The sequence below is a fragment of the Rhineura floridana genome, chromosome 1 (assembly GCF_030035675.1).
Source record: "Rhineura floridana isolate rRhiFlo1 chromosome 1, rRhiFlo1.hap2, whole genome shotgun sequence".
Taxonomy (NCBI): domain Eukaryota; kingdom Metazoa; phylum Chordata; class Lepidosauria; order Squamata; family Rhineuridae; genus Rhineura; species Rhineura floridana.
Genome location: NC_084480.1, coordinates 213149568 through 213176744, shown reverse-complemented (window position 1 = coordinate 213176744; position 27177 = coordinate 213149568). Strand labels below are relative to the sequence as shown.

The following is a 27177-nucleotide window of genomic DNA, read 5'->3' as shown; positions in this document are numbered from 1 at the left end:
ATTATCTGTGTATAGTATTCTGTCTTAGATGGGCAGATGCAGGTCATCACTTATCTTATTTAAAAATATTTCTATGCTGCTATTCATTTTTTTAAAAATTAAAATGAGTACATGGTTAAAAACATTAACAAGCACTTCTAAAACCATTATATCTATCAGATTAAACCAGAACTATCACTAGAAGCAAAAATGATGAAACTGAGGTTATCATACTTTGGATACACAATGAGAAGACATGATTCACTAGAAAAGACAATAATGCTAGGAAAAGCAGAAGGGAGTAGAAAAAGAGGAAGGCCAAACAAGAGATGCATTGATTCCATAAAGGAAGCCATAGACCTAACATACAAGATCTGAACAGGGTGGCTCACAATGGATGGTGCTGGAGGTTGTTGATTCATAGGGTTGCCATAAGTCATAGTTGACTTGAAGGCACATAACAACAACAACAAATATACAGAACATATCATATGGAAAGCAAGAATGGTTCAAGATGAAGGAGGTGTGAAAATTGGAAGGGAGTCTGCCTCCTTACCATAAAGAATGAAAGAAGGATAGGCTGTTTCCAAGGAATCTCTCCCTATTAAGTGTTTTTGCTAATGCTTTATTTTTCAATAACACTCTAGCTCAGCCTTTCCCAACCAGTGTGCCTCCAGATGTTGTTGGACCACAATTCCCATCTTTCCTGACCATTGGCAATGCTGGCTAAGGCTGATGGGAGTTGTGGTCCAACAACATCTGGAGGCACACTGGTTGGGAAAGGCTACTCTAGCTAATCTGGTGACAGATGACAGGCATGTCAGAATCACCCACAGCAAAGTGTTGGGCTAATCACTGTCTCTGCCTGAGCCTAGAGGAAAGTGTTCCATTGGTCACACCTGGGGGGCAACAGGTTGATCTACCAGTTAGTTGTAAAATCTGTCTGAAGCTGAATTGTAAAGAAACCACACTGGAGCTGTGCAGGTCAGGTTATAGAGTAGAAAGGGGAAAACAGAGGTGAAGACAACAGTAAGTGTGTCTCTACCCTAAGCCAGGGTTTGTGGTTAGTGAGCTCATGGTTACTGAGGAGAGGCCTTAATTATGAGTCCCAATTCAGATGATATACTAAGGGAAAACTTGGCTTGGGCTAGCGATTGGGAAGGAGTAAAGCAACTAGAAGCACGTTTGCATGGTCTTGATAAGCCAAGGCTAGCTCTTCTCCTCATCTGTGCTGGAAACTGTTTTTAGCTTGTTTTTCAAGCTACTCTGAATCATACCCATAATTAATCTAATCTGTAAAACACTCATAAAGCTGTTGACTGTTCCCTTTGAAATGATAACATGAGGGAAAATTAAACCAAACCAAAACAAAATGTTGACGAATGGGGAATGAATTGTGCTGTTGTTGTTTTAAAAAGAACACTTTATTATAAAAAGTAACAACTGCTTTATTTTTTGAAAAGAAAGAATCTAACCTCCAGTAGTAAGTGAGTGATATAATTTAAACTGTTATCTGGTTATCTTTGATCAGTATTCTGCATATATTGTACAGCATTTCTTCAAGGAAGGGAGACAGACATAACACAATATAGGCAGAGCATTTCGTAGAGGAAACTGAGGTGTAGTTAGGGTTGCTAGGTTCCTGGCCTCAGACTGATCCTGTATCTTTAGGAGAAGAAAAAGTCAGCCAAGTGCAGGTGTTCTTGCAACAGTGTAATGAGAAAAACCACAAGGTGGAATTCTCCCTTCCCCTTGCACAACTTTTAAAGATACAGAAGACCTCTTGGTTGCCAGGTTTTTTTGTATCTTTAAAAGTTGTGCAGGGGGAAGGGAGAATCTCACCTTGTAGTTTTTCTCATTACAGTCTTGCAAGAACACCTGCACTTGGCTGACTTTCTCTTCTCCTAAAGATACAGGATCAGTCTCAGGCCAGGAACCAGGCAACCCTAGGTGTAGTCATTATGGCTACAATCCCTCACTTATTTGAGAATAGGGTATAAGACAATGCAAATGCCAATTTATAAGTATAGATACAAATTTAGAAATTGCTATAATTTAAATAAAAATATAATACTTTTCACCACAGTGGGAAAGACTACAACGAGGTGACCTTTCTGTTTCCTCTCCAGGTGTAAACTATTGACAGGGAACTTCCAAGTCCCTGTTTTCCCTTCTTATGGGGTCATACCCAATGTAGCACTACCTGGACTGTTACAGGGTTTTCTGGAATAGAGGGCGTGGAGGCAAGGAGAGGGGGGAAAGTCCCATTGTGCAAGTGGAAATCTTTACACTGATGGGACTTGTTATTTCAATACTATCCATGGTTCTTTAAAATACAATTGGATTTGGACCAGACAGACTTTCAAAGAGCAGACACCATAAAAAAAGAGGAAGACAGTATAAACACTAGGAATAAGTTGAACTTAGTGGGGCTTACTTTTCAGAAAACTGTCATAGGATTGTGTTGCATGGCTACAATCTTATAAACATGTACCTGGGAGTCAGTCTCACTGAACTCAAGGGGACTTACTTCTAAGTAGACATGCATAAGGGTGCACTGTAAAACAGGTACGTTGCACAAAGATATGCCCAAAATTCTGTGTAAACTGAACATAAACACAAGGCTGGATAAAACTCTAAGACTCTGTGCCATTTTCAAGGACTGAACAATGGAAACTCCTGGGAATGCTGATGTTATTTGTTCCAAGGAATTTATATGAAATGCACATCTGCATTGTTTGTTGTTTTAACACTTTGGAGTCACTGTAGAAAAAGAGAAGGAAACCATGAGACAAAATCCTCAATTTTCTCTCTCTCTTTTAAAAATAGGCACAGTATTTCAGTCATCTATGAAATGACACCAATGACATACAAGAGCGACAATGGAAATCTTATTTAAAAACTCAGCTAGGTGGACAGTCACAGTGGAAGGCTGAAGTATTCAATCAGTTCCATCCACAGGCAGTAGTGAGTCATGGCAACTTTATCCATGCATCATTTTTGCAGTGCAACATTTTGACATGAGGAAATCAAAATCTACTCATCTAGGTCCACTAGTCAGAAGGGTGCTTTTTAAGGTGCTAAGAAACAGAGATAATTTGTATCAAGGTTCAGCAGTCCAGATGGGACTTGTGTTCAGGTACAACTTTTGGATGCATCATCATACCACCTTACAGCATACCCAACAAGCTTAGGAAACTGGCAGTGCAATCCTATATATGTTTACTCCTAACCTGGGAATGCTGCTACAAGATATTCTGCAGGACTTCAACCTGCACGATGTAGTAGTGCCAAATAGAGGAATCAGGAATAAAGACTAATCAGTCCCCATCTCCATTTCTACTCTGCCTTCATTCTCCTTTCTCAACCAATTGCTTACAGAAAATACAATAAAATCCAAATTAGTTTAAAATCTATTTGTTAGAAGGAGAAGCTTACCAAAGAGTTATCTTAATGTGCATACATCTGCTTTACATGATTTGTGCTGCCACTAGACGGGCTCCCTAGGTTCAGATTTCAGATTTTACTGCTCTTGCAGCTACAGAATATGCTTGGTTCTAGCTATACTTTGTGCAGAGCTTGGAAAAGTTACTTTTTTGAACTACAACTCCCATCAGCCCAATCCAGTGGCTGTGCTGGCTAGGGCTGATGTAGTTCAAAAAAGTAACTTTTCCAAGCTCTGATTGGTGTAGTGCTAAAAGTCTCATCCATCCACCTGCCTTTTGACATAAGCCTGATTCTCACAATCACTTTTGATGCGGGTACAATCACCATAAAGTGACTTTACCAAATTTGTTTTGCTAAGTTGCCGAACATTTAATTAGAATTGGCTCGGTTTTATTACTGCTGCTTTATTGTACTATAATGTGATTTTGTAGTTTTATTGATGGCTTACTCCTCTAGGATTCTTTTTTGTAATTTACATTGTTAGCCACCCTGTGCTTCAGACAGGAAGAAGGATGGGATATAAAAATACTGCATAAAGAAAATAAATAAATAAATAAAAATAAACACATGGCCAGATATGCTATAGACTATAGCAGTAAGGATTTTCAGTTTTCAACTTAAGCGGTCAATAAAGACACAATGAATAATTTCACTATGAGTCAGAACATTCAAATGAAATGCATATCTTACAAATGTGATGGAAAAGATTATGAATAATATATATATATAAAACTCCGGAATTGGCTCTAAATTTGTTTCTGAATGAAAATTTGGCCCTAAAGGATAAGCAGTTAAGTAGTTTTATGTCAGTTGCAGCCCAATCTCTTATTGCTCGATTTTGGAAGGACTTGAAGGGCATCTCCATCCTCTTGTGGTACAATAACATTTGGCCGATAGCACTGATAGAAAAACTTATGCAAAAGATAAAAGATTACAAATGCTAGAAAACAAAAGCACACATTTGTCGCAGAATGGTGGAATTTTATTTCCTACACTAATGAGGCAGATGGCAATATCAAGGTTCCCAAGGCTTTCCACAATCAATGGATTTTGTAACGGGGAATAACTCTTTTTTGTACTATATCCTTTTTCTTTGTATCCAGGTGCAGAAAATTTTATATTTTTCAATATACTTTTGTTGATTCTCAATACACAATCAAGATATTCTTAATTTTCTGCTTGTGTATTTAAACCATAAATAATAAAAAACCCAAAGGTGATGTACAGTTACATTATGGTGCCCAAACCATAGCATGAAAATTGGGCCCAAGGGAGGTTTTCTGGAACACCGGTGGGCGTAACCCACATACAAGCTTAAGTCTGTGAGTCCTCCAGGTGTTGCTGGATTCCAAGCCCCATCAGCCACAACCAACACAGTCAATGGTCAGGGATGATGGGAACTGTAGTCAAACAACATGGGGGTGGGGCCCAGGTTCCCCACCCCTGACCTACAGGTCAATAAAGACCTGTATTTTCAAATATGCCAGACACACAAATGATCAGAAAATGTAAGTATAGTACAAAATACCATTCTTGTTTTTAAGATATTACAATTTATTGTATTTATCTCTTGTTTCATCTTGTGCTTGAGTCAGCTTACAGAGCCATAAAACATTATACAATGTATACAGTCAGATTAATACATGAAAATAACATTATTAAAACCTGTTTAAAAGAGCAGTAAAACTGAGGAAGCAGAGGAAAACAACAGTGTCTTTTCAAAACAAAAAGAGCAACTCTTCATTTGGCTGGCACTCACAAGTATTGCTAGCTGTACCTTGCTATAGTAAGATAATTTCTGTGCACAAAAAATCAAACATGAATGTTTGATGCCTCAGGGTTTCCAGCTGGAGGCTCTGACTACTACATGTGTTCTACTCCCTGCACCTCCATAGTAGTTAGTTGGTAGAGGGAACCGCTGTCACAGATTCAGCTATGCTGAAGCACAACTTCTGGACATGGTACTGGAGTTACCAGTTCAAAAGGGATCAGTCGACCCATCTGGCTCTGTATAGCTGCTGATTCTGGTCTCACTTCTCAGACTAAGCAATATGTCACTTAGAGGCCCGCCTCCAAATTACCAGCCTTTGTAGCGGAGCGGAGGAGGGGACGGACCTGTAGCCTCCAGATGTTCCTAGGCTACAATTTCCATTATCCCTAACCATTGGCCATGCTTGCTGGGGCTGATGGCACTTGGGAGTATTCCAACAACACATTCCTCTTCCCTGCTTTGCAGCATGTTACATGCAGTCTAAATCTATGCATTATTTACTAAGAAATCCCACTATATTCAATGGTGCTTACTCCCAGGGAAACATTCATAGGAATGCAGCCCTACTAACAATTTTCCACAGATCCTTTAAGGGCATGATTCAGCATTTTAGACTTCAATAGAAGAAGTCAATTTTTAAGTCCTTTTGATTTCAACAGGAAATGCCCTCATTTTTTTGACGCTGATAAATTCTTTATGAAATTTATCAGAACTGTCATCTCAGGATTCAAGAAATCACTTCCAATTATGTGTGACATGCTACTTAGCGCATATGTAACATTATATGTAACATTATATCCATCAGATTTCATTAATTAGTGAACAGGATTGTGGGATGTGTTTTCATTAATATTGTGTTGTATTTGCCAGCAAATTCCCAGCTGATGGTGAGAATAAAATTGCTTATATAGACTGATGTTGGTTCTAAACACATATTACTTTTAATTGATATTTGTGTAGTAAAGAAAGAAAGAAAGAGGTATAGAACTTAACAAGAGGTGTTGTTTGTTTTCTGCTCAGAACATATAGATCTTCAATGGGATACCAAAAATCCGGCCAGGTATCAGAAAGGGGGAAAAATGCTGTCCCATAAAACATGAGTCCATGGGTGGTATCCAACCAAGTAGTTCCGTTAACACAAGGATGTCCACATGTGCAGCTGAAATGTCTTTAGGATGCTACATAGATGAGACCTTCTTGCTCATCTCTCTGCTCTTTCCCTGCCAAGTCCAAGTTCTGCACTACATGATTATTTTGTGTACTGCTGCTATACTACATGTGGTGCTAGAACTGTACTCTTCCTAGCAAGACTGGCTTCTTGTACTGATGAAGCAAGCTGGTTCTACCCTTGCTTCATCACAGGCAGCATTAATTATCATAACTCCAACAGTGACAACTTAAAATTATTTGTAGATAATAACTTCAAGTTGGCAAATGAAAGAGCAAAGTCTTTGTTAACTGTCAAACATCTAGAAGTTACTGTGAGCATAATTTTCACAATGCACTGGCTAAGCAGTTGGAATTAGGAGAATTGGGCAAGAAATAGTGATTTATCCATAGCTGCAGACCTTCTAATCGGAAAAAGCCTAATATTGTGATAAGCAGAGATCTCAATAGCTCAAAGGGGACAATTAATCCTACTTCTCTTCTTGCATAGTTGAGGAATCTGCTACACTAGAGCAATAATTTTGTGTAACATGGGAGGATAATTATGGACCAAAACAAACGCATCATATTCCAACAGTTTGAAAATGGCTGCATTCAGTGGCCTAGCGTTGCTACTTGGCCAACTTTAACCTTCCTAATTCTATTTCAGTCTCTTGCTATATTTTAAAAATTGTAACTTAACTTCACTGCTTTTCATTGGGTTATTTTAAAAATGTCAGGTCTGTGACATGCAATATACATATCTACCTAAAACAAATATCAAGTTTTCTCTTGAAGAGGCAGCAATCCTCTTTTGACACGTACATGTTCAAAGGCTGCTATGATCAAAGGAAATGACTGACCTCTGGGACAGTGGCTAGCTTGGAAGGCACGTGGCTGAGATGAGAGAGTTCAATGGCATAAATTGGGGATGGGAAACCTCAGGCCCTCCAGGCTTCTCTATTTCCAGCCCTTGGAACTCTCCCCAAGCGTCACACCCTCCTTGAATGCTTTTGCCTGAGTGGGAGGTGTCCTTGAATTGTGATAATGCCTTCACTTGCCTGGAGGCATTTGGGATTTTTGCATGGCTGGAAGATAATCTATTATACAAAGTAAGAGCCACATCCGTTTCCTCTGCCCACTTTTGCATCTGGCAGTGCCCACCACTGGTATGTGGCCCTCTGGATTGCCCATGAGGGAATTAGTCCTTGGTCTAAACAAGAGTTCCCATGCCTAGCATAAATCTTAAGGCTACACCTTTGAACTTAGCACATGGATCTTCTAGGACTCATTTTTAAAATCAGATTTGAGACACAGGGTGCTTTCAGATGCGGGCTTAAATGAGATAAAAGATATATCACCAATGGGCCATTGGCAACAGATTTTATTTTTTTAATTTGTCAGATTTTCCCCAGAAACGGTAAAACAGGATTAAATGGAGAAAAAACATGGGCCTGATGCTACAGATAATTTGCATGCACGAGGAGCACCAATCCCAAATAAATACTAGTTACAACCAGGCAGGGTGGCTCTGCCTCTCATTGGCTCTGGCTCCACCTACTGCTGGTCTTCCTGCCTTCTGCCCTGTCAGTCTCAATGGGCATCAGTTGCAGCCACTGCATAGGGCAGATTCTAAGTAAAGGAAATGCAGGGGTGGTGGTGGTGGTGGACAGCCCTAAGAAACGAAGCACAGTGGAAATGACAGATTCCAGTGAGGTGTAAAAAGCCGCAATGAGAGTGTAGCTTGAAGGAAATAGTTAACCCCCAGAAATATGATAGTTTAAGGTTATAGACTGAAATAACTCCTTTTTATGGATACATATAAATATATCCAGACAGCTGCACCAAAACAAGGGGCAAAAGATAAAAATGAAAATAATGGCTTTGATAAAACACTGGGCTGTGCAGACTCATAGCAGCATTTTTCCTAATGCTCAGTGAGGAGGTTTAAAGAGGCGTGAAGCAAAAAGTCAAGCCCTCTAAAAACCCGGCAATCAGAAGTGAACAATATATTAAGCATTCTTTCTTTCCTCAGCCTGTCACGGAGCTTTTCAGCATCAGGGAACAGATTTTCATTATCCAGGGAACCCACTGTGCACAACGCCTGGCAACTTAGACAGAGATATCAAGGGTTGGAGGCTTTCCACAGTCAAAATAAGACCCAGCCGTATTTATACTTCCATGAAGCCCTTTTTCAATGCAGCCAGTCCAGTACCACAACATGTGCAATAGATCAGGAGGGGAGCATGCTATGTGACACTCGCCCATCCACTTTTTTGCCCATGACGCAGAGTATGAGAGAAGATCCAGAATGATAGCATTTAGAGATAACCCCCAAGAAAGTGGTATGTATAGTTTAAAACTACAGGATTGTATCCATTGTTAGTCCTATGTTAGTCAGAGTAGACCCAATGAAATTAATAGACATGATTAACTTAGGTCCATTAATTTCAGTGGGTCTACTCTGAGTATAAGCTAGTAGGATATTCTCTGCACTAAATGCAACAGTTGAACCCAGAAGAGGGATAGAGAAAATCTACAGAACATGGCTAAAACAAAATATTTCCATATGGAATTCTGTATCCAGCTGTTCTACCAGGAGTACAGTATGGTACCTCCAGGAGAAAAAAAATCACAGTCTCTTTACTTTTCCAAATATCATTATTCTTACTTTATTTTAGAAAGACAGTTTGACATTCCACAATATTATACTTCCATGTAACAATAACTGGCATTCCCTGGTATCAGGAGGACACAGGAGTGCCAACTAGGCTTTCTGGGATCATGACAGTTTTACAGTTTAATTGAAAACTAAAAGTTCTTCTGCCTTGGGCCTCTGCTGGAGAACTACCATCCAGCTATGCTTCTTCACGACTGCTGGCTGATGCAGTGTCTTAATGCGAGACTTCTGCACTTAATTCACTTTAAGACCGTGGCTGAAATTCCACCCAAAGCCGTAAAGATTATAAAAAGCATCTGATCCACTGCAGCCACCAGGATCCGTTTGACAATAAGCATAGGCAACGCCGTAGTGCATTGGTTGATGTTATTGTTGTTGTTAACAATGATATTTACTGTATCCTTTTTTCCAAAAAATGAACTCAGAGCAGTTTACAAAGATTAAAAATAGATATAAAAACAAAGATCAGTAGCGTAGTGGCAAATTCAGAAGTGCAGGGTCCCTTCATGATAGTCATAGCCACGCCCCTCCCTCTTTTTTTGCTGCTGGGTTGAGAATAATATTCTTGTTAATGCCTCCTCCCACAACAACAGATGTCCCTAGGAGCCAATAAGCACAAAAGAGGAGAGTGGTAGCTACTGAAAAGAGTCTTTTCAGCGGCCGACTCATCTCCTTTCACTCTGATTGGCTCCAATCAGCAGGAAAAGGCAAGGAAGCTTGTTAGAAGACTCTTCTCAGTGGTTAACACACTCCCCTTTCATGCTGATTGGCTCCTAGGATGCTGGAGACATAGGGACCCTGCTCCCAAAAAAGTAAGGGGTCTAAGACCCCTTGAGACCCTGGACAAATACACCACTGTCAAAGATAAAATAACCTAAAATACTCACGATGCTATGCATAAAACAGCAAAATCCAACTCATTCCCACCCCACTAAAAATATGCAGAAAATAAAGCTCCAATGGCCTGGGTGAATCAAAACGTTTTTACCTGGCGCCTAGATATAGATAGTGATGGCACCAGGCATGCCTTCCTGGGGACAGCATTCCACAAATGGGTAGCCACCACTGAGGAAATCCTTAAAATCTGAATCATCTTTGTAGAGGGAGGGAGGGAACAAAAAGAAATGGGTTCCTCTGCAATTTATTGAAGCAAGACTGCATTTAAGAACCTAACACTGTGGGGTAGAGATCCACACCCTTCACTAAAATATTATCGGATCCCTCCTGCTGTTGCTGAATTCACTGCATTTCCCCCCGTTTATTCCTTGAGCAATATTTTCTGCCATGATTACAACATTTACTGAGAGCCTTCCTTTAATCATCCCATAACGAACTGTATGAAACCCTTTTTCAAATAAGATTCGAGAGTGGGGTGGGACTAGGAAAGCTAAGCAAATACTGTATGTCTTGAAAGATCGGTAGCTTATGTGCCACGGACTTGTAAAGCAAGCTGACAACCAATACTCAGAACTAAACCCCATAGAAACAATATTGTTGGGTCAAAATTATGACAGGGCAACAGGAACAAAGGAGTTGCTTTCAACCAGGTCAGATTAGTTGTCCGTCTATTCTCTACATATTGTCTATTCTGCCTGGCAGTGACTCTCCAGGTCTCAGCCAGAGGCCTTCGTTTCCCATCGCCCGCAACTCGGGCCTTGTTTAAGTGGAGATGCAAGGGGCTGAACCGAGGACTTTCTGCTGCAACAGCTCATGCTCTACCACTGAGCTGCAGTCCATATCCAAACCCTAACATGTCCACCAGCTCTTAGCTTACTTAGCCACACAGCTTTCAAATATTTCACTCGCCACAAAACAAAACAACCCTTTCAAGCCAATATTGCGTACATCCATTTAGCTCTCCTCAAGCTGCTGACACATCCACCTACCAGCACCTCCTAAGTGTGTTGTGATTCCACTGGCAGGAGCAGCATTAACTGATGGGTCAGTCTCTACATCAGATCTCCCTTCCTGTAGGTTCATAGGAGCCACATTTTACAAAGGAAAAACCCTACACTCAACTCAATGAGTGATGAAATTTTGCAAATACCGTGTCATCGCACTCATACTATATATTTTTCTGTGTATTCTGTGAAAAGGTAATGTGTGAAGAGACCCTTAGGTTTTTCCCCAAGAGCAACATGTATTTAGTTATGGTAAATGAAAAAGAGAGAAAATGTTTTCCAACATTTCATCTGCAGAATGGCCCCAAACACTAATATATATTGAAGCTTTCTTCATACCTTGGAGCAGACTTTCCCAGACTGGTGTATTCCAAATGTTTTGGATGACAACTCCCATCTACTCTAGCCACCACAGACTGGGGCTGATGGCAATTGTAGTCCAGAGGGCACCAGGTCAGGGGAAGGCTATCTTACAGGGCAATAGAATCAGCAGCTTCATACAGTGCCAGACTGGCCTCTGATCACATGCGGATTTTTTTTCTTTAACACTAGTCATTCTCAAATGGTGGGTTAGGGTCTAGTATTGGTTAATGCTCAATCCTAAAAAGCCCTAGCATTCAGTTGCCAGTGACATTCGTTGTTCTTGGTCTCAGACTTTAATTAAAGCAAATATGAATATTTCTGTGGTTGCCTTTTAATTATAGCTTTCCCTCTTCGTTTTATTTTAGGGTGTTAAAATACATTCAGTGCTCTTTCCATGTTCTCTTATCTATGGCAAAATGAAGTGTGAAACTGTAAGAAATAACACAAAGTGAAACACTGTGATATTAGCAGCCCAGTCTTCAAGTGCGCAAAAAGAAAAATATGTTTGCTTTATCCACAGCATTCCTAAAGGGTTCTGATAAGAAATTTACTACAGTACAAGAAAACTGGCATAGGATTTAGACTTCCGGGAAGGGTGACTTCGCTTGTGCCTGCTTTCTGAGACGAGGTCTCATCTCAGAAGAAGCTTTTTCAGTTTTAAAATCAGTCAGAACGTTCTTTTTGACTGGTAAAGATTTTCTCCCGGACAGGGAGAAACATAGAGATTAACCACAAAAGCCTGTTTTTGTTGGGAGGACTGGATTTCATTAATTTATGAGAGAAGGTTCAGCCAGCAATGCCGGACGGACTTCCAAACAAGCTCTAACTGATTAATGCAACACGTTTATCTTTTCTTCAAAGAAAAACGGACTTTAACAGGCAAGCATCCTTCTTTCTATTTTTTTTTCACTTGATTTAAATTGTTGCAGCAAAAAGAGATTTGTCAATGAATCAGCTATAAAGAATTTCTGGGTGAGTTATAACTCTTCTCTTTTATTCACGAAATTAAGGAGGAAAGAAATTGAAAAAGCTTATCTTTGTTTTTATTGCAAAAAGCTGTCCTGGAAGTGCATTCTAAAGATACAAACGGAAGAGGGATTTCTATTCCGAGGAGGAAAAATAAATAAATAAATTTGAGTTATGAACTTTGGAATATTATATGTCTGGGACTATTTTCTTTCTGGTCTATTTCATTTTGACGAATCTGCTTGTTCATGACGCCACTAACTGTTTTGATGCTGGGAACTAAATTTGTTTTGTATTCCTGAACATATAAGAGATAAGGCAGGCTGTTCTGTCTACACTGTGATGTCATCAAGCCTGGAATATTAACCCAATTGTTGCTGAAATAAGAAGTGGTTTTTTTTTTCTTCGTGGTTTTAAGAATGGCAATCAAGAAAGTGGCTGAGACTCTGGAAGTAATTATGTTTCAGAAAATAATGGATGAGATTGAGATAATGAAACAAACCCTGAGACAGGGTAGAAAGGAGATGAAAATTGAATTGAGCAAAATGACGCAGGAGCTTAAAGAAACAGGGGATCTTGTGAGAGAGGAGATTGATGAGATCAGAGAAAAGAAAAATTAAAGGGAAGATACAAGCCCTGGAGATTGGAACAAATGTGGAATTGGAAAAAGATCTGGAGTTTATGGATATTAGAAACAAAGTTTACTGTTTGGAATTCAACGTTGTCTCTGAAGAAATTAATGAAGATATTAGAGATAAAGTTATCAATGTCTTGGATAATTTTCTGGACTGGAATGATGTGATGGAGCTTGACATAGAAAAAATCTATGGAATTAACTACAGATATGTGACAATGGAAAAACTCTCAACAGATGAGCCAGTGCATTTTGTAAAAAAGAAGAACAGAGATATGTCTTTACAACAATATTTCAGCAACATATTCAGAATTGATGGCAAGGAAATATTTGTGATAAAGGAAATTCCCATCAGACTCTTATTATATGACTATGGCTACGACAGCAAGATTATTGTGGGATACTGATAATGGAAGAATGGATACTGAAATTACTGGACTTAACAGGACTATTGAAGATGGAAGATGGAATTAATATTGATAATGGAAGAATGGCTATTGAAATTATTGGACCTAACAGATCTGATGAGATGGATTAATCGATATGTTTATTTGGACTATGGCTATGACAACAAGATTATTATGGGATACTGATAATGAAAGAAGGGCTACTGAAATTACTGGATTTAACAGGATTATTGAAGATGGAAGATGGAATTAACATTGATAATGGAAGAATGGCTATTGAAATTATTGGACCTAATAGATTTGAATGAGATGGATTAATCGACATGCTTATTTGGAGAAAAATTGATAGATATATTTCTCAAAGAATTGAAACCTCTCTTTGACTTTTTGTGGAAAGAATAAAGTAATGTTTATGAGATTTGATGATTAATTAAGATAACTACTGGAGGAAAGTGATTTTATAATATAATTTAAGAGACAGGATTGTTATATATTGTAGACCTATAACTGATCTGCGACAAATCGGAAGTCAACATTTTATTTTACTGTTTAATTATTTTTGTTTTGTTTTGTTTTTTGTCTTTGAAAATTTGAATAAAAATTAATGATAAAAAAAAGAAAAAGAAAACTGGCATAGGATTTAGAGAAATTACAATGTGTGGAACACCTGTGCTGGGCTTCTTCCATTTGAATGATATCAGAGTGATAACATGCAAATTTGGCAGAGTTGGAACCTTACAATTGGATAGGAAGCATCTGCCACACACATTTATCAAAATTCTAGTGGTTCACCTGTGATTATTCACTAGAGCATAATTATGGGTGATACGACAAAATGAAAATGATTTACAATTGAACGAACATACTAGATTGCTTTAAGAAGAAGTGAAACACTGTTCTTATTAAATTCAATCTGGTCACTGTTCCTTCCTCCCTTCCTAGGCTCACAAATGCAGAAGAGGCTGAAAGCAGAGATTAGAAGCCATCACTCCTGCAGGCAATCTCTTCACGCAGTTAGGCTCCTAACCCCCCCCCCCCGAAGCCAATGAAACAACAGTAATTGCAGGCAAGTATGAAGCCTTAATTGGATTCAGGGAAGCCCTTACATATTATATGGCCTTTTAACAAAGTGATCATTTAGGCCTGTATGTTCCCTTCTAGTACACAAAGTAAAGGTGTAAGGGTGAAATGCCCCTTTTACTTGTTTCAAGATACCATCTGTGGAATAATGATCATTGTTACTATTATAATTATCCTCAACATTCCCACATCAATGATGAATTTATTAAGCACCTGTAGTCACTGAATACCTGGAGGCAAGGAGTTTTCGCTAGGATGTGTCCTGGTGGTACAGAATTTAAAAGGTTGGGATTGGATGCCAAATGCCCTGGTTCAAGATTCAAAGTGTCGTAAAGCAAATAAGAACATTGGTATGCAGAGGCATCGTGTTTCTGATCCTGGAGGTCAGGGGTGGGGTTTGTCTGGCCATGAGGGCTAACCTTGGCTCACCAGGGGGTCCAATCTGGCCCACAAACCCAATTCCCTAAAATGATGCCCCTGTCACTCAGCTGACGACACTCCACTGGGTGGTTGACATCAGCTAACTGGTGGGGTGGGGTGGGTTCAATTCTGTGTTGGCTTTGCCCTCCAAAGAGAACTAGTGTGCACACTCAAAGCAGCACAGGATGACCTCCAGGGCCAATTCTAGGTTTGAGGAGACCAGGGCATCGTGCTGTCTGGTGGGCCTACTCTTGGTGACAGTGAGCCCTAGTGCTGATGGTGGGTTGTTGCAGGCAGAGCAGCACCAGATGGCTGGGTCTAGCCACCATTTAAATTTCCTGCAATTCTTCAGAGGTATACGGGGGATTATGGGGAATTAAAATGACAGCTAGACCCAGACACCTGGCATTGTTTAGAGCATGGGCCTGGGCATTTTTATGAAGGGGTAGGTGGGTGGGGCAAGTGTCAGTGTCAGATCCTGCCAGTGTACTGAAGCCCTGGCAGCTGCCCAAGGACAGCAGGAGGTGCGGCCATTTCTGAATGACCATTTGTTTGATGTGGTATATCTGGTTGTGTGTTCTGTAAAATCAGGTTGCAATCCAAAAGAGTGCATGATGTCATGTGCATGTAGCCCTATAAGAAAAATCAAAATCTCACAAATCAGATGTCCATGTCTGGCAAAGGAGAAAGAATGGGGCAGAAGAGAATTAATCTAATCTTTCCTCCCAGTTATCCGTCTCCTGGACAACTGACCTTTAGGATTCCAACTTTTTAAAAGTCACACACACACACATATATGATAGCACCAATTTGTTTATTCAGTTCCCCACCCAGCTAGGCTGCTCTTATGTATGCATGCTTCCTATATGAATTGGAGCAAGTGCCTCTGTATTTAAGAAGTATAAATTATATTTTCTCAGATTTAATTACTTTTAAAGGCAATCAGAGCCAAGACATTGGGTGCATGCAGAAAGAGAGCTGCAATGTAGGGAATGGATTTTTAATTAACAGAAGTAACCACATTTATTTTCAACACAGTTCCCCATTCCCATTTTAAGCCACCTATTTACTGGAAATGTTTTCTCAGAAAGGTTCTGCGCTCTGTGTGTGTGTGTGTGTGTGTGTGTGTGTGTGTGTGTGTGTGTGTGTGTGTGTGTCTGTCTGTCTGTCTGTCTGTCTGTCTGTCTGTCTGTCTGTCTGTCTGTCTGTCTGCATGCATGTGTGTGTGTGTAATCCCAGTCTGCATCAGTCAGCATGAATTGAAAGGCACACAGCACCTCTCAAGATTGGACCACACATGACGAATACTGTTTATTTCTAAGTGAATCAATATTTCCCTGCTCTATTAAGACAAATGTTGCCTTTATTTTTAGCCCTGCTAAGATGTATTGGTACTTTGAGTGTCATGTTTATTGTTATAAAATAAATGGGAGAGCTATTTTTCAGTCCTCTTCTGTTCAATGCAATGAGAATTTGCCAGGGTGACATAGTATTTGAATCATCTTAATAGCTCATCTGTGTTTTTTTAAACTAAGTATTAGTTACTATGTATTAGCTTTTTTTCCAAAAAGTATTATGAAGTACTAACAAATAAACCCACAAAAGTTAACAAGACCACCTACCCACATTTATCTATAGCAGTCATATGTGGCCCCAAAGAACCAACAGTTGCAAATGTCTCTGCCTGGTTGCCCAAAGGCAATTCTTATTTGCCACAGGCAACTATGGGAATGGCTATGTGGAAGCCTTACAGAGCAAACATCTGTCTGTCCAACAACATTTGCATTGCATTATTAATTATGCATAATAGCAATCCCACAATTAACCTGGTGGGTTATATTTATACCATACATTGTGTTTTCTACATCATAGGCACGTCTATGACATCATATGTCAGCACTGCTGATTATTATAGAAAATGGGAAACAAATGCCTCATTCTGCAATTTTGCACATTCAGTAATCCAAATGAAATTAATATAGCTTGGGAGAGGCAATTGTGTCCAAACCTAAGTCAATTTAGGTTTCAAATGGGTTTCCTCAAACAGTCATTAAATTTGCTTGTCATTAAAATTCTGATGAAGCCATAAAATAAAATTATTCTGTTATTCCATTCCAAAACAGATTACACTGAAATGGTAAATGGGAAAGAAAGCCTTGGAATAGGGTTACTGATTCTTTACTCTTACCTTCATTACTTATATTCCAGCAACTATGATACCCAAAGTAAATCCACCTGAGGGAAGAACTATATGCAGGGAGTAGAACATGTCCATTCATATGCAAGGAATCTAGCTGATTTCTATAGACACAGCTAGGAGTGAAAAGAATTGCAGCTGACAATGTGAGGTGTGTATGTGGGAGAAATCTTTTAAACTATGGTAATAAAATTGATTTCACAGATATTTAAATGTTTACGAGGAGAAATCAACTTAAAGCTAATGTTGTTAACACAGAAAAGGGACATTTTCCTCAGCTTAGATAACTTGCATGCAAAATTCTTCAATCATGCATATTCATAGCAAAAGAAACAGTGAAACTGAGGGTTTCTTCTATTTTATCATAAAGGTGAACCATCTCAAAAGCTTGTTTACAGCCTCATTTTAAAGAGAGATTTCCTTCAGTGACTAGTCAACTATTTACAAGTATTACAAAATACATCATTCTTTATCCGATAATGTTCTCTGATAGAGAACCACAAGCTGGAATCCTAAGAGTCTACACCTCTAATGCATGTGGGTTGCCTTCCATGTGAACAGGGAAATTTCACCTCTCATAGCTAACAATGGGAAAGTTCTCGTTACACGTAGTCTCTCTATCTTGGGATACAGTTAGACAACATTCCTCATGGGTATTGCATAACTGGTCATGCTATTAGGACTCTGGACTCCGGGCCAATTTTTAATTTACATTTTCTACCCAAACATGGCTATCCCAATACAAAAGGCACATGCAAAGCATACACACATAACCCTTTATGTGTCAAGCAAGTTTTATCCCACACTTTCCAGTGCATTTTCCCGTCACTTTCCTTACTGCAAAAAGTCTGATCTTTGGGGGAAGCAGGTTTGTTGTACAAGACTTCCAAATAAATGTTAATTGTGCAACCTGAATTTGCTGGTATGTGTTAGATCCTACCCACAATTAGTATTAGCCTGGCAGCACCCTTGGAAGCAGTGATCAGGAAAGAATCAGGTCCGTGCTTCTAAGTATTTTAAAGAGACAGGTGCCATATTGTACATGTACTCTCCCTTCCACTTGATATGAAGTTTGCATATTTTGTCCACTCCCAGGTCCATAATATAAAGTGAAAACTGGCCCTCAGAGAACCACACATCTGGAAGGGATATATGCCCCAACTGTTTACTCAGAAATAAATTCCAATGAATTTAATAGAACTTACTCCCAAGTAGCTTTGCACAAGAGTTCAGCCTTAAAGTCCAACCAATTGCAATGATGCATGATTTTTCCATACCCCCAACACAGACCTGAAATATTCGTGACCCACCAAGACAAAAGCTGCCAAACTGCCAAATATGGCAAGGGACTCAATAAACTGTTTTTGTTGCCTGTTTAGGGACTGCAAAGCAATCCAAGCATCATGAACCCTAGCTGGACTAAGTTCAGCTTACTGGGTGACAAATCATGCAGGCCTGATGTAATGGAAGAATACTATGAATCATGATATACATTATAGGTTGTCATAAATAAAAAACTAGGTGAGAGACCATCAGTGAGACCATGAACAAGGGTTCAAACCTCAAAAAAGTTTGCTGCACTTGTGCTACCCTACAACCCCAACATGAACTGAATGTATGATCTTATTTCATGTTCACACCTACAACAAAGAGACTAGGGAAAGTCACCCTGCAGTGGTAAAAAGTTCTGATTTGTTCAAAAGACAAAAATAAGATGGTTCAAGACCATGAGACTTTTTGCACTGTATAGAGAAAAATAAAAAGCCCACCTTGAGACTACCCTGCAATATAGTATACTCCAGCCAAGCTCTATCCAAAACCCCATTACTAGTAATTGCCGTCTTGGGATGACATGAAAGTTGGGAAACCCCACCTAAGTAATTTTGGCTGTCACCTTTAAATGATTTCCTCCAACATAACCTTGCAGGCTTCAATGACCCTCTTGGATCATTCTCTTGAAGCAGTCATGACATCACTGTAAAGGAACTGATTGGAGGATGAGAGTCAGAGTTAAGTGTCTGAGGGAAAGAATAACTGACTTTAGTTATTTATGCTGCAATCCTATATGCACTTACTGCAAAGCCCATTGAATGCAAGATTCTCAGCACTTCCATTTAAGTGACAACTATCTAGCTACATTTACCCCCATCCTGATGACAATGATAAAGATTGGGGCTCTTGAAATACATTAAACTAGATAAGCTATTTTACCACAATTTCCAAATTGTAAGCATTCTGCATCAAAACAAAACAAGCTCAAACGGACACTGTGCAAGGTCTTTAACTAAGTTTGGAAAATCCGAGCATTATCCTGGCATGTGGATTGCCTGAACGTCTTCAGCTTGCTGGAGACCATTAGCTGGCACAGAACATACATAATGGCTGAAATCCAATGTTTATTCCAGTACATTTGCTCCAGCTGCAATAGCCATGCCATACAAAGTAATTTTACATGTGACATCCCTTGACGTCTGTTGGCAGAGTATAAAGAGCTGCCTTCGCTGAACAGAGGCACTGATGCTACTACAGAGCTACCTGTTATCTATGAAAGAGGAAAAGAAAATCACCTCTAAAAGAATTAGATATTCAGAGGATTGCAATTCTAATGTATAGGATTGCAATCCTTAACACACCTACCAGGGAGAGGGATAACCCTCACTGAACACAGTGGAACTTACTTTAAGGCAACATGTATCGCGCTGTACATTTGCCATTACTGGGTTTCCATTTCCGGGTGCTTCCGGAGCCAGCAGCAACACTTGAACAATCTTGTGTGTCTGTGATGGTTTTGCAACAAGCACACAGCTAAAATCAGCTTTATGTTCCTGAGCTACTATAGAATGGAGCTGTAGTAACTGCTCTTTCCTGCTGTTACTCATACTGTTGCATCTTTGAGATGAATATGAAACACTCCCTCTGGCTCACCCCACTCTGCCTGCCCTTTTGGAGCCAAATACAGAATCTGATGGCACAGGAAAAGGGAATGGAACCATTCATTCTCGATATAACAACTGCGCAATACTCAATTTTAGAATGTCTATTTGTGTGGATTTGTGCATCCTCCATTAACTACATGACCTCAGGAGGAGAGTGTCACAACCTATTGCTCTCTTTATTTATTTTATTTAAAATATTTCTAGCCCGCTCTATTTTTTCCCCAGAAACTCAGAGCGACGAACAACCTAAAACCAGTACATAAAAAAGAATAAAACAATAAGATACCAAATCTACATAGATCGAATACAGTTAAAAAATACAATAATTATATACTCGTTACCATGATTTATTAAAATTCCTATTCTACATATAGTTAAACGCAACCCGAAAAAGGAACGTCTTCACCTGACAGCGGAATGCCGCAAGTGAAGGAGCCAACCGAACCTCAATTGGTAAAGCATTCCAGAGACTAGGAGCTATAACCGAGAACGCCCTATTTCTGGTTCCTGACAAGTGAACTTGTGAGACTGGAGGGATCATAAGAAGTATTTCTTCCGAGGACCTCAAAGAACAGGAGGGTTCATAACGAGACAACCGGTCAGACAAATAGACAGGGCCCAAGCCATGTAGGGCTTTAAAGGTTAACACCAGCACTTTGAATTGAGTCCGGAAGCGAAGCAGCAGCCAGTGGAGTTGTTGTAACAAAGGCGTTGTATGGGCTCGAAGGCCTGCTCCCGTCAACATTCTCACTGCTGCACGTTGAACCAATTTAAGCCTTCGAACTGTCTTCAAAGGCAGCCCCACGTAGAGTGTGTTGCAGTAATCCAACCGGGATGTAACTAAGGCATGTGTTACTCTCGTCAGATCTCTTTCAGGAACTGAAGTCTTGATTTCACTGATTACAGGAAGGAATCATGATTTCACATCCAAGATTTTATAAAAAATATACTACTATGTCAGAGAGTGGGCTAAATAATTCTAGCAATGTATAGAATGTTTTTGCCCAGTTCTCACTGATGTGGAGTCTTCTGGGTATGCTTTGTACTCCCAATACTATAGATTTAGGTTAATTTCCCCAACCCAGTGACCTGCAGACATTTTGAACTACAGTTCCCATTATCCCTGACCATTAGCCATGCTGGCTGAGGCTGCTGGGAGTTGTAGTCTAATAATCCCAAGGGCATCTGGTCAGGAAGAAAGGGCACTTGGATAGATCTGGAATCAATGGACTTAGGTTAATCATGAGCTTCTTAAATCCCAATGATTTCAGTGGGTCATGAGCATGATTATGGCTGGATGCAGCCCACTGGGACTCTAAAAAATCCGAACCAGAGGTATGGTATACCCCCTAAGACATTCAGATGCAGGCATTATGTGCCTGGAGCTAAACTTTCCTAATAGATTTTAGCTGTGAGCACACATCATGGCAAGCCAGGGTATGGTTTGAAGGCACATGAGGCCACCATCTTGCTGAAGCTAAACAGGTATGGATCTGATAAGTTTCTGGATGAGTGACTGCTGGTAACTACATGTATGCCACCTTGAGTTCCATGATGGGACACAAATGTAAACACATGCATATGATACACATGACTGCATTCACTTTGCTCCTCTCTGATCACCATGGGAGAAGCAAGCCATGCTAAGCCATGGTTTGTTCTTGGCTTATCAGTCATGTTTTGAATGAAACAAACAAACTATAAAGTCTGGTTTGGATATAACACTAAAGCCAGAGATCATGGTTTGTTTCTCCCAAGCATGATCAGGGAGGAGCAAAGCAGGTATGAATGGCTCATGCACAGTAAGCCATGTCGAGTCTTACCATGGTGAGAAAACATGGTCCTTGGCTTAAACGTCTAAACACAACTAGTGCCATGAATGTGCCTATGAAGAAAGCTATTTAAAATACTTGAATGAATGAGAATTATTGAAAGATAGAGCCATCAATCCTGAGTTACTTTTGACAATGCAGTCCTTTTTATGCATTAAGTTTTAAAAGTATCATATGCCATAACCCATCTGTATTTTCTGCAGTCACATCCATTGCAATATACCCTTCTGCAATGGCTTGCACATTTAGGGCACAATAAACTAGGAAGGTCTCCTGCTCTGTTCTTATGGAGTTCTCATTTATTTCAGTGGTACTTGTACCAATGAATTATGCCCTATTTGCCATTACTGTAAACAAAGCAGTAATGTGTGTGTGTGTGTGTGTGTGTGTAGCTATACATTGTTGCAGAAATTCTAACACATGAAGCTATTTTTTTTCTGAACACATATATGGTATGGTTTATTGGTAAGGTAAAGTAAACAGTATGAAGAAGTGAATATGATTTGCAGAAAGATGGCCCCATTTCATTTGGAAAGGTATTCAATCCCCCACCACCTTCAGAAATGCAAAAAGGACAGAAAAGAGTTTGTGGAATTTGCAAGAATTCTAAACTCACATGACACCAAAATGCCAATGGCACACAGAGTATATATGAAACCAAGATATACAAGCCAATATTTAAAAAACCTCTTATTTTATTGAAATCTAATGAAACAATGCAAAACAGAGAAGCAAATAATTAATTTAATCTGATTAGAAGGGCAGCTAAAGGCTTTCTTATTTAATTGCTTTAGAGAAACAGAGCAAATCCTTGCTATTCCCAAACTGCATAATTGGCTCTGTATGTGCAGCCTCTCGACTGTTTGGCAACATAGATAGCAGCAGTAATAGCATAATTATAACTTACAGCTCAAAGAGGTAAACAAAACTGTTGGCTCTCAGCCATTTCTTTTGCAAAGAATGGTAGTGTGTATCTGCGTATGGGCCTTATTGTTGGACAGCCTAACAAATACAAATATAAGCAAAAGCTCTACCTTGATACCGCTTGTCGCAGCTGCTGTCTTAGGACAAAACAATGACCAGATCAAAGAAGAGTGGAAGTACCAGCTGGCAGGCAAAACTGCAATGCAAGCAGCAGTTGAGCAGCAGGAGTTGTAATCATAAATGCATTAAGTGAGAAGCAAGGTAGAGGATGCTTCCAGTGCCTCGAGAAATGTTTTAGCTCCGACTGCACTGCTGAACTGAAAATCGAATGGCATTATTTTATCTTTCCAGATACATTTATACACATTTATGGGCAGGCATAGATGAATCTGCAGCACATACATGCAGTTCCTTAAAACAATTCCTTGTTGCAAACTATCTGTTTCTTTCATTGGCTGATAAGACATCCTGTTCAGCACCACATCTGAATGAACAGCGCCTGAAGCTCATATTAGTTTTGCATTTTCTCTACAATTCCTCCTATTTCTGTTGCTTAGAGGTGAGTGCCATTGTTTATGTAGTCAAAACAGCACAATCCAATGCAGTGAGAGATGTCAGCAAGTTTGGAGGGATTCTGAGGTTTGCCAAAACACAAAAATCTTTAGGGGGGGGGGACTTAAGGGAATCCCAAAAACAATCCAATGAGGGCTGAGTGTGTTCAGTGGCTATAGGAACACTGACTGATTTTACTTGGGGGGGGAGGATGGAAAATCAGGTGGGAGGGAAATGGAATGGAGCATCCTGCAGGAGAGCATGCTAATTGATTGAAACACTAAACAGGAAACTTCACACTGTAACATTTTGTCTTAGAATACTGTTCTGAAGCTACTGATGTAAACAGCAATAAGATGTCAAAGAGGACACCTAAAAGGACTTGTTCTGTTGAAGCACAGCACATAAAGGCATTCTATTTACATTCTGCAAACATGTGACTATTACATCTTAAGAAAAGCATTATGTGTATAAATAATCCTTTGTTTCAGGTAATCAGATATTTCAGTATTCCCTCTTTTAAAATAATGCAAATAACTTGTGCAATTTAGAATGACAGCCTCTATATTACCAATATGGATTGTTAGTTTAAAAAAAATGAATTAATCCAAAAACAATGCAAAGGGTGTATTCTTATAGCTTAGCATTTTCTGGATCAAAGTCTCTACTCATGTAGTTAGAGTAACTTTCTTAATTGAACGTTGGTCCTTATATTGAAGGGCCTTTGCTTTATTCTTTATGTTGTTCCTTTTAAAAAAAAACAGTGTTAAATGCCTACTACAAAGGCTTTTTTCTCATTAACGTAAACATTGCTTAGCAACCAATTTGCACCATATTTTTTTACATTCAAAGTATCAAACGGCAGATGGATTAATGAAAACATCTTCCAGCACTCTGCTGAGTGTTTACACTCCCATAAAGAGATATTTCTTTGAATGAGTCCAATGAGAGAAAGTATAGTATTTAGTAGGGGGGAAAGCCACGCCTTTCCTTTAGATACATATGTTAATAGTGGGAAGAAGAGGTAACAGCTAGACTAAGCATCCTTGCCACTTTTGCTTAGGGATTAAAAGGTGGGAGCATCCTATATGAACCTCTCAGTCTTGACAGAGAAGGAACTGCAAGGTTAAATGATGAAGGCATCAAGTGACTTGAAGGTGCCTACCTCTCAGCTGTTTATAATGACACTGTAATCTGTTTCTAATAGCACGACATAGCTATATGTGACAATATTGTCCACTGTAGACTTAGCCATTCACAATCTTCTTTCAGTGATATCCCAGACCCTCCATCATGCTATTCCATACACTTCAGCCTCTAATTGTTCTATCTTCAGTCACACTCACACACACACACACACACACACACACACATTAAAAACAACAACACCATTTGGCATGACCTTCTGGTTCCATAATAATTATTCCTCTAACAGCTAAATATCACACACACATGTATCCTACTTGATGACCAGAAAAGAATTAATGACATGTCTCCCAAACAATCAGCTAATTGATGAATATACACAGTTTGCACTTTACATCTTACTAGGTGCAAAGTGACAGCAAGGTCACAGTGGGTGGCCATGAAGAAATGCACCCAAGTTTCAAAAATAGGGAGAAAACTGCAAGATCACTAACCTCACCCCAAACAATCTTTTAGTATGCTGAGAGACAGGGTGTTCCAACAAAATTAACAACAGTTTCAAGTATATTCGCTTACCCAACAGCCTCCACATATTTAGTTAACAGGAATCACTGAAGTGGTGGTGGGGGAACTGTGCAACACAATCTTGTAGGGATGTTAGGTTTTGGTAAGTCTTAACTATGATCTCTTGAAGCAGCTCAAGAGGTCACAGTTGAGCAGCTGAGTTTTTTGTGTATGTCGAAGACACCTTTGGATTTTCACTCCAGTGGAGGGAACTGGAGTAGAGTGTGCAAACCACATGGTCCCCTTCCTCCTCTCATCCTTCAGAAGCAGGTAAAGAGCAGGTTGCAGGAGGAAAAGGTGCATTGAAGGGAACAGTACAGCATTAAAAGGCAAAGTGGAGATTCAGAAGAAGAAAGCTTCAGAAGTCAGGATTATAGAGGCGTTGGGAAGGCAGTTCTGGACCAAAGGGCTGGAAAGACCCGCATGTAAGGTCACATATAAGGCAGAAATATGGGGTGTGCTCCTGATGAGACAGCAGAACTTGAAGTGCATTAACGAGAAATGTGATGTTCAGGTAACTATGGAAGGCACAGAACAGTGGACAGAAGGATACTTGGGGGAGGGAAATGGCTGGAGAATGAGGAGTGTTATCTGAAAGTAGAAAGAGGCATGGCTCATTGGACAAAAATAATAAGATTGCCCCATTTTTGCTGGCTTTGTTCTTGGGCCTTCCATAGCAGCCTGGAAAGCAGCATGTGAAACTTCTCCCCTCCCCACTACTCATCTTCACTCTGGCATGATTTTGGCATGTCACGCTTCTGTTAAAAACTGGAGTGGAGCCTATGGGGGGGGTGGAAGGAGGGGAATGTGGCAACCCTACAAGGGACTGCACAGAGGAGAGGTAGGCACTGAGGGAATGACAGCTTGAGCAGGGAAAGGAAACGGGGCCAAGAAGAAGGACCATGGAAGGAAGAAATGGGAAGAGTGGATAGAAAATGCAACCACAGTTTAAGACAGGGCTGGGGAAGCTGCCACCCTCCAGATGTTCTGAGACACCCACTCCCATCCTCCCTGCCCATTGGCCATGCTGGCTGAGGCTGATGGAACTTGGGAGTCCCAAGAAGGGCTACAGGTTTTGTCGCCCTAGTTTGGGGGGGGGAGAGAAGGGAGAAGCACATCTGAAAGCGAGCAGGTGGCACTGAAAGGGAATGCAGAGCTTTAGAGAAGAGGCAATGCAGGAGGAGTGGGAAAGGGGTGGAGTTGGAGGTCTTGTGAGGAGGAGGAGGCTGAAGAGAAGCCAAAAGGCGGCAATGTGTGGGGAACTGGAGATGCCTAGCGGAAGAGGGAAAGGCTATATGCCTCCAGGTCTCACAGCGCTAGAGCTGGCAGGTATGGCTAGAGGAGCGGCTCTCTCTTCGCACATGCCCAACTTTGAGATCACAATTCCGTGCCACGCCTCGCCTCCAGTTCCAGACAGGGAATCCAGCGCTGTCACCCAAACAAGTCTACTGAGGAATCCCCTCGCCCGCCTCCTCCCCTGTTTTAAGCTCTGTGCGTACTGCACCAGCGTCTTGGGCGAGGGGAGAGGAAAGCCAGGGTGACAGCCAGGGCATGCCAGGGAGTCACATTCCTGCAGCGACCCCCGCGACCCCTCCTTATGCACCCGGCAAACACAAAGAGTGTGTGTGTGTGTGTGTGCGTGCGTGCGCGCAACAGCAGCACCAGCCTCCGGATTCCAAAGGGAGGGCGAAGACGGGATTTGCTTTGCGGGTGGGCGCCACTCACCTGCCTCGAGGTTGAAGGAGATCCTGGCCTCCGCTAGGTAAGGGGTGTCACTCTTGGACCGGACTCTCCTGATGGGTCTCCGATCTATGTCCTCCTCAGAAGATGCCGCCATTAATGTGGGTACAGTGAGCAGGGTCGCCCGGCGAGCTGATGAAGGAGGAAGAGGAGAGAGAGGGGTGGAAAAGAGGAGGAGGAGGAGGGCGCACAAGCATCGGGAGGGGGAGGGGGAAAGAGAGAGAAAGGAGCAGGGGCACAGAGAGAGAGAGAGAGAGGCAGAAGAGAGGGAGGGAGGGACGGAGGGAGGGAGGAAAGGGGAGAAAGAGAAAATGAAAACCCGTTAAGGATCTGTGGACTGGAGTTGCTCTGGAAATCCTGTCCTGCCACCCCTCTCCTTGTCGCCCCGGGGGCAGAGCAAGAAAGTCCCCACGTGGCACCCTGCAGAGCCTAACAAAGCCTTAAGCCCGGCTTTCCTCGTTCAAGCCATCGATACAACCGTGAATAGTGGCT

The 27177-nt window shown here is 40.6% G+C and overlaps 1 protein-coding gene across 2 annotated transcripts in view; it reads right to left on the bottom strand.

The window, feature by feature from the left end:
* The window catches only part of PHACTR1 (phosphatase and actin regulator 1), a 394372-nt gene extending 367482 nt beyond the window's left edge, over window positions 1-26890 (bottom strand). For both annotated transcript variants that reach the window (XM_061592136.1, XM_061592151.1), the window contains exon 1: window positions 26671-26890. In XM_061592136.1, coding sequence (XP_061448120.1) covers window positions 26671-26782 — 112 coding nt within the window. In that variant the 5' untranslated portion in view covers window positions 26783-26890. The remainder of the gene's footprint in view (window positions 1-26670) is intronic.
* Window positions 26891-27177: the final 287 nt, after the last annotated feature.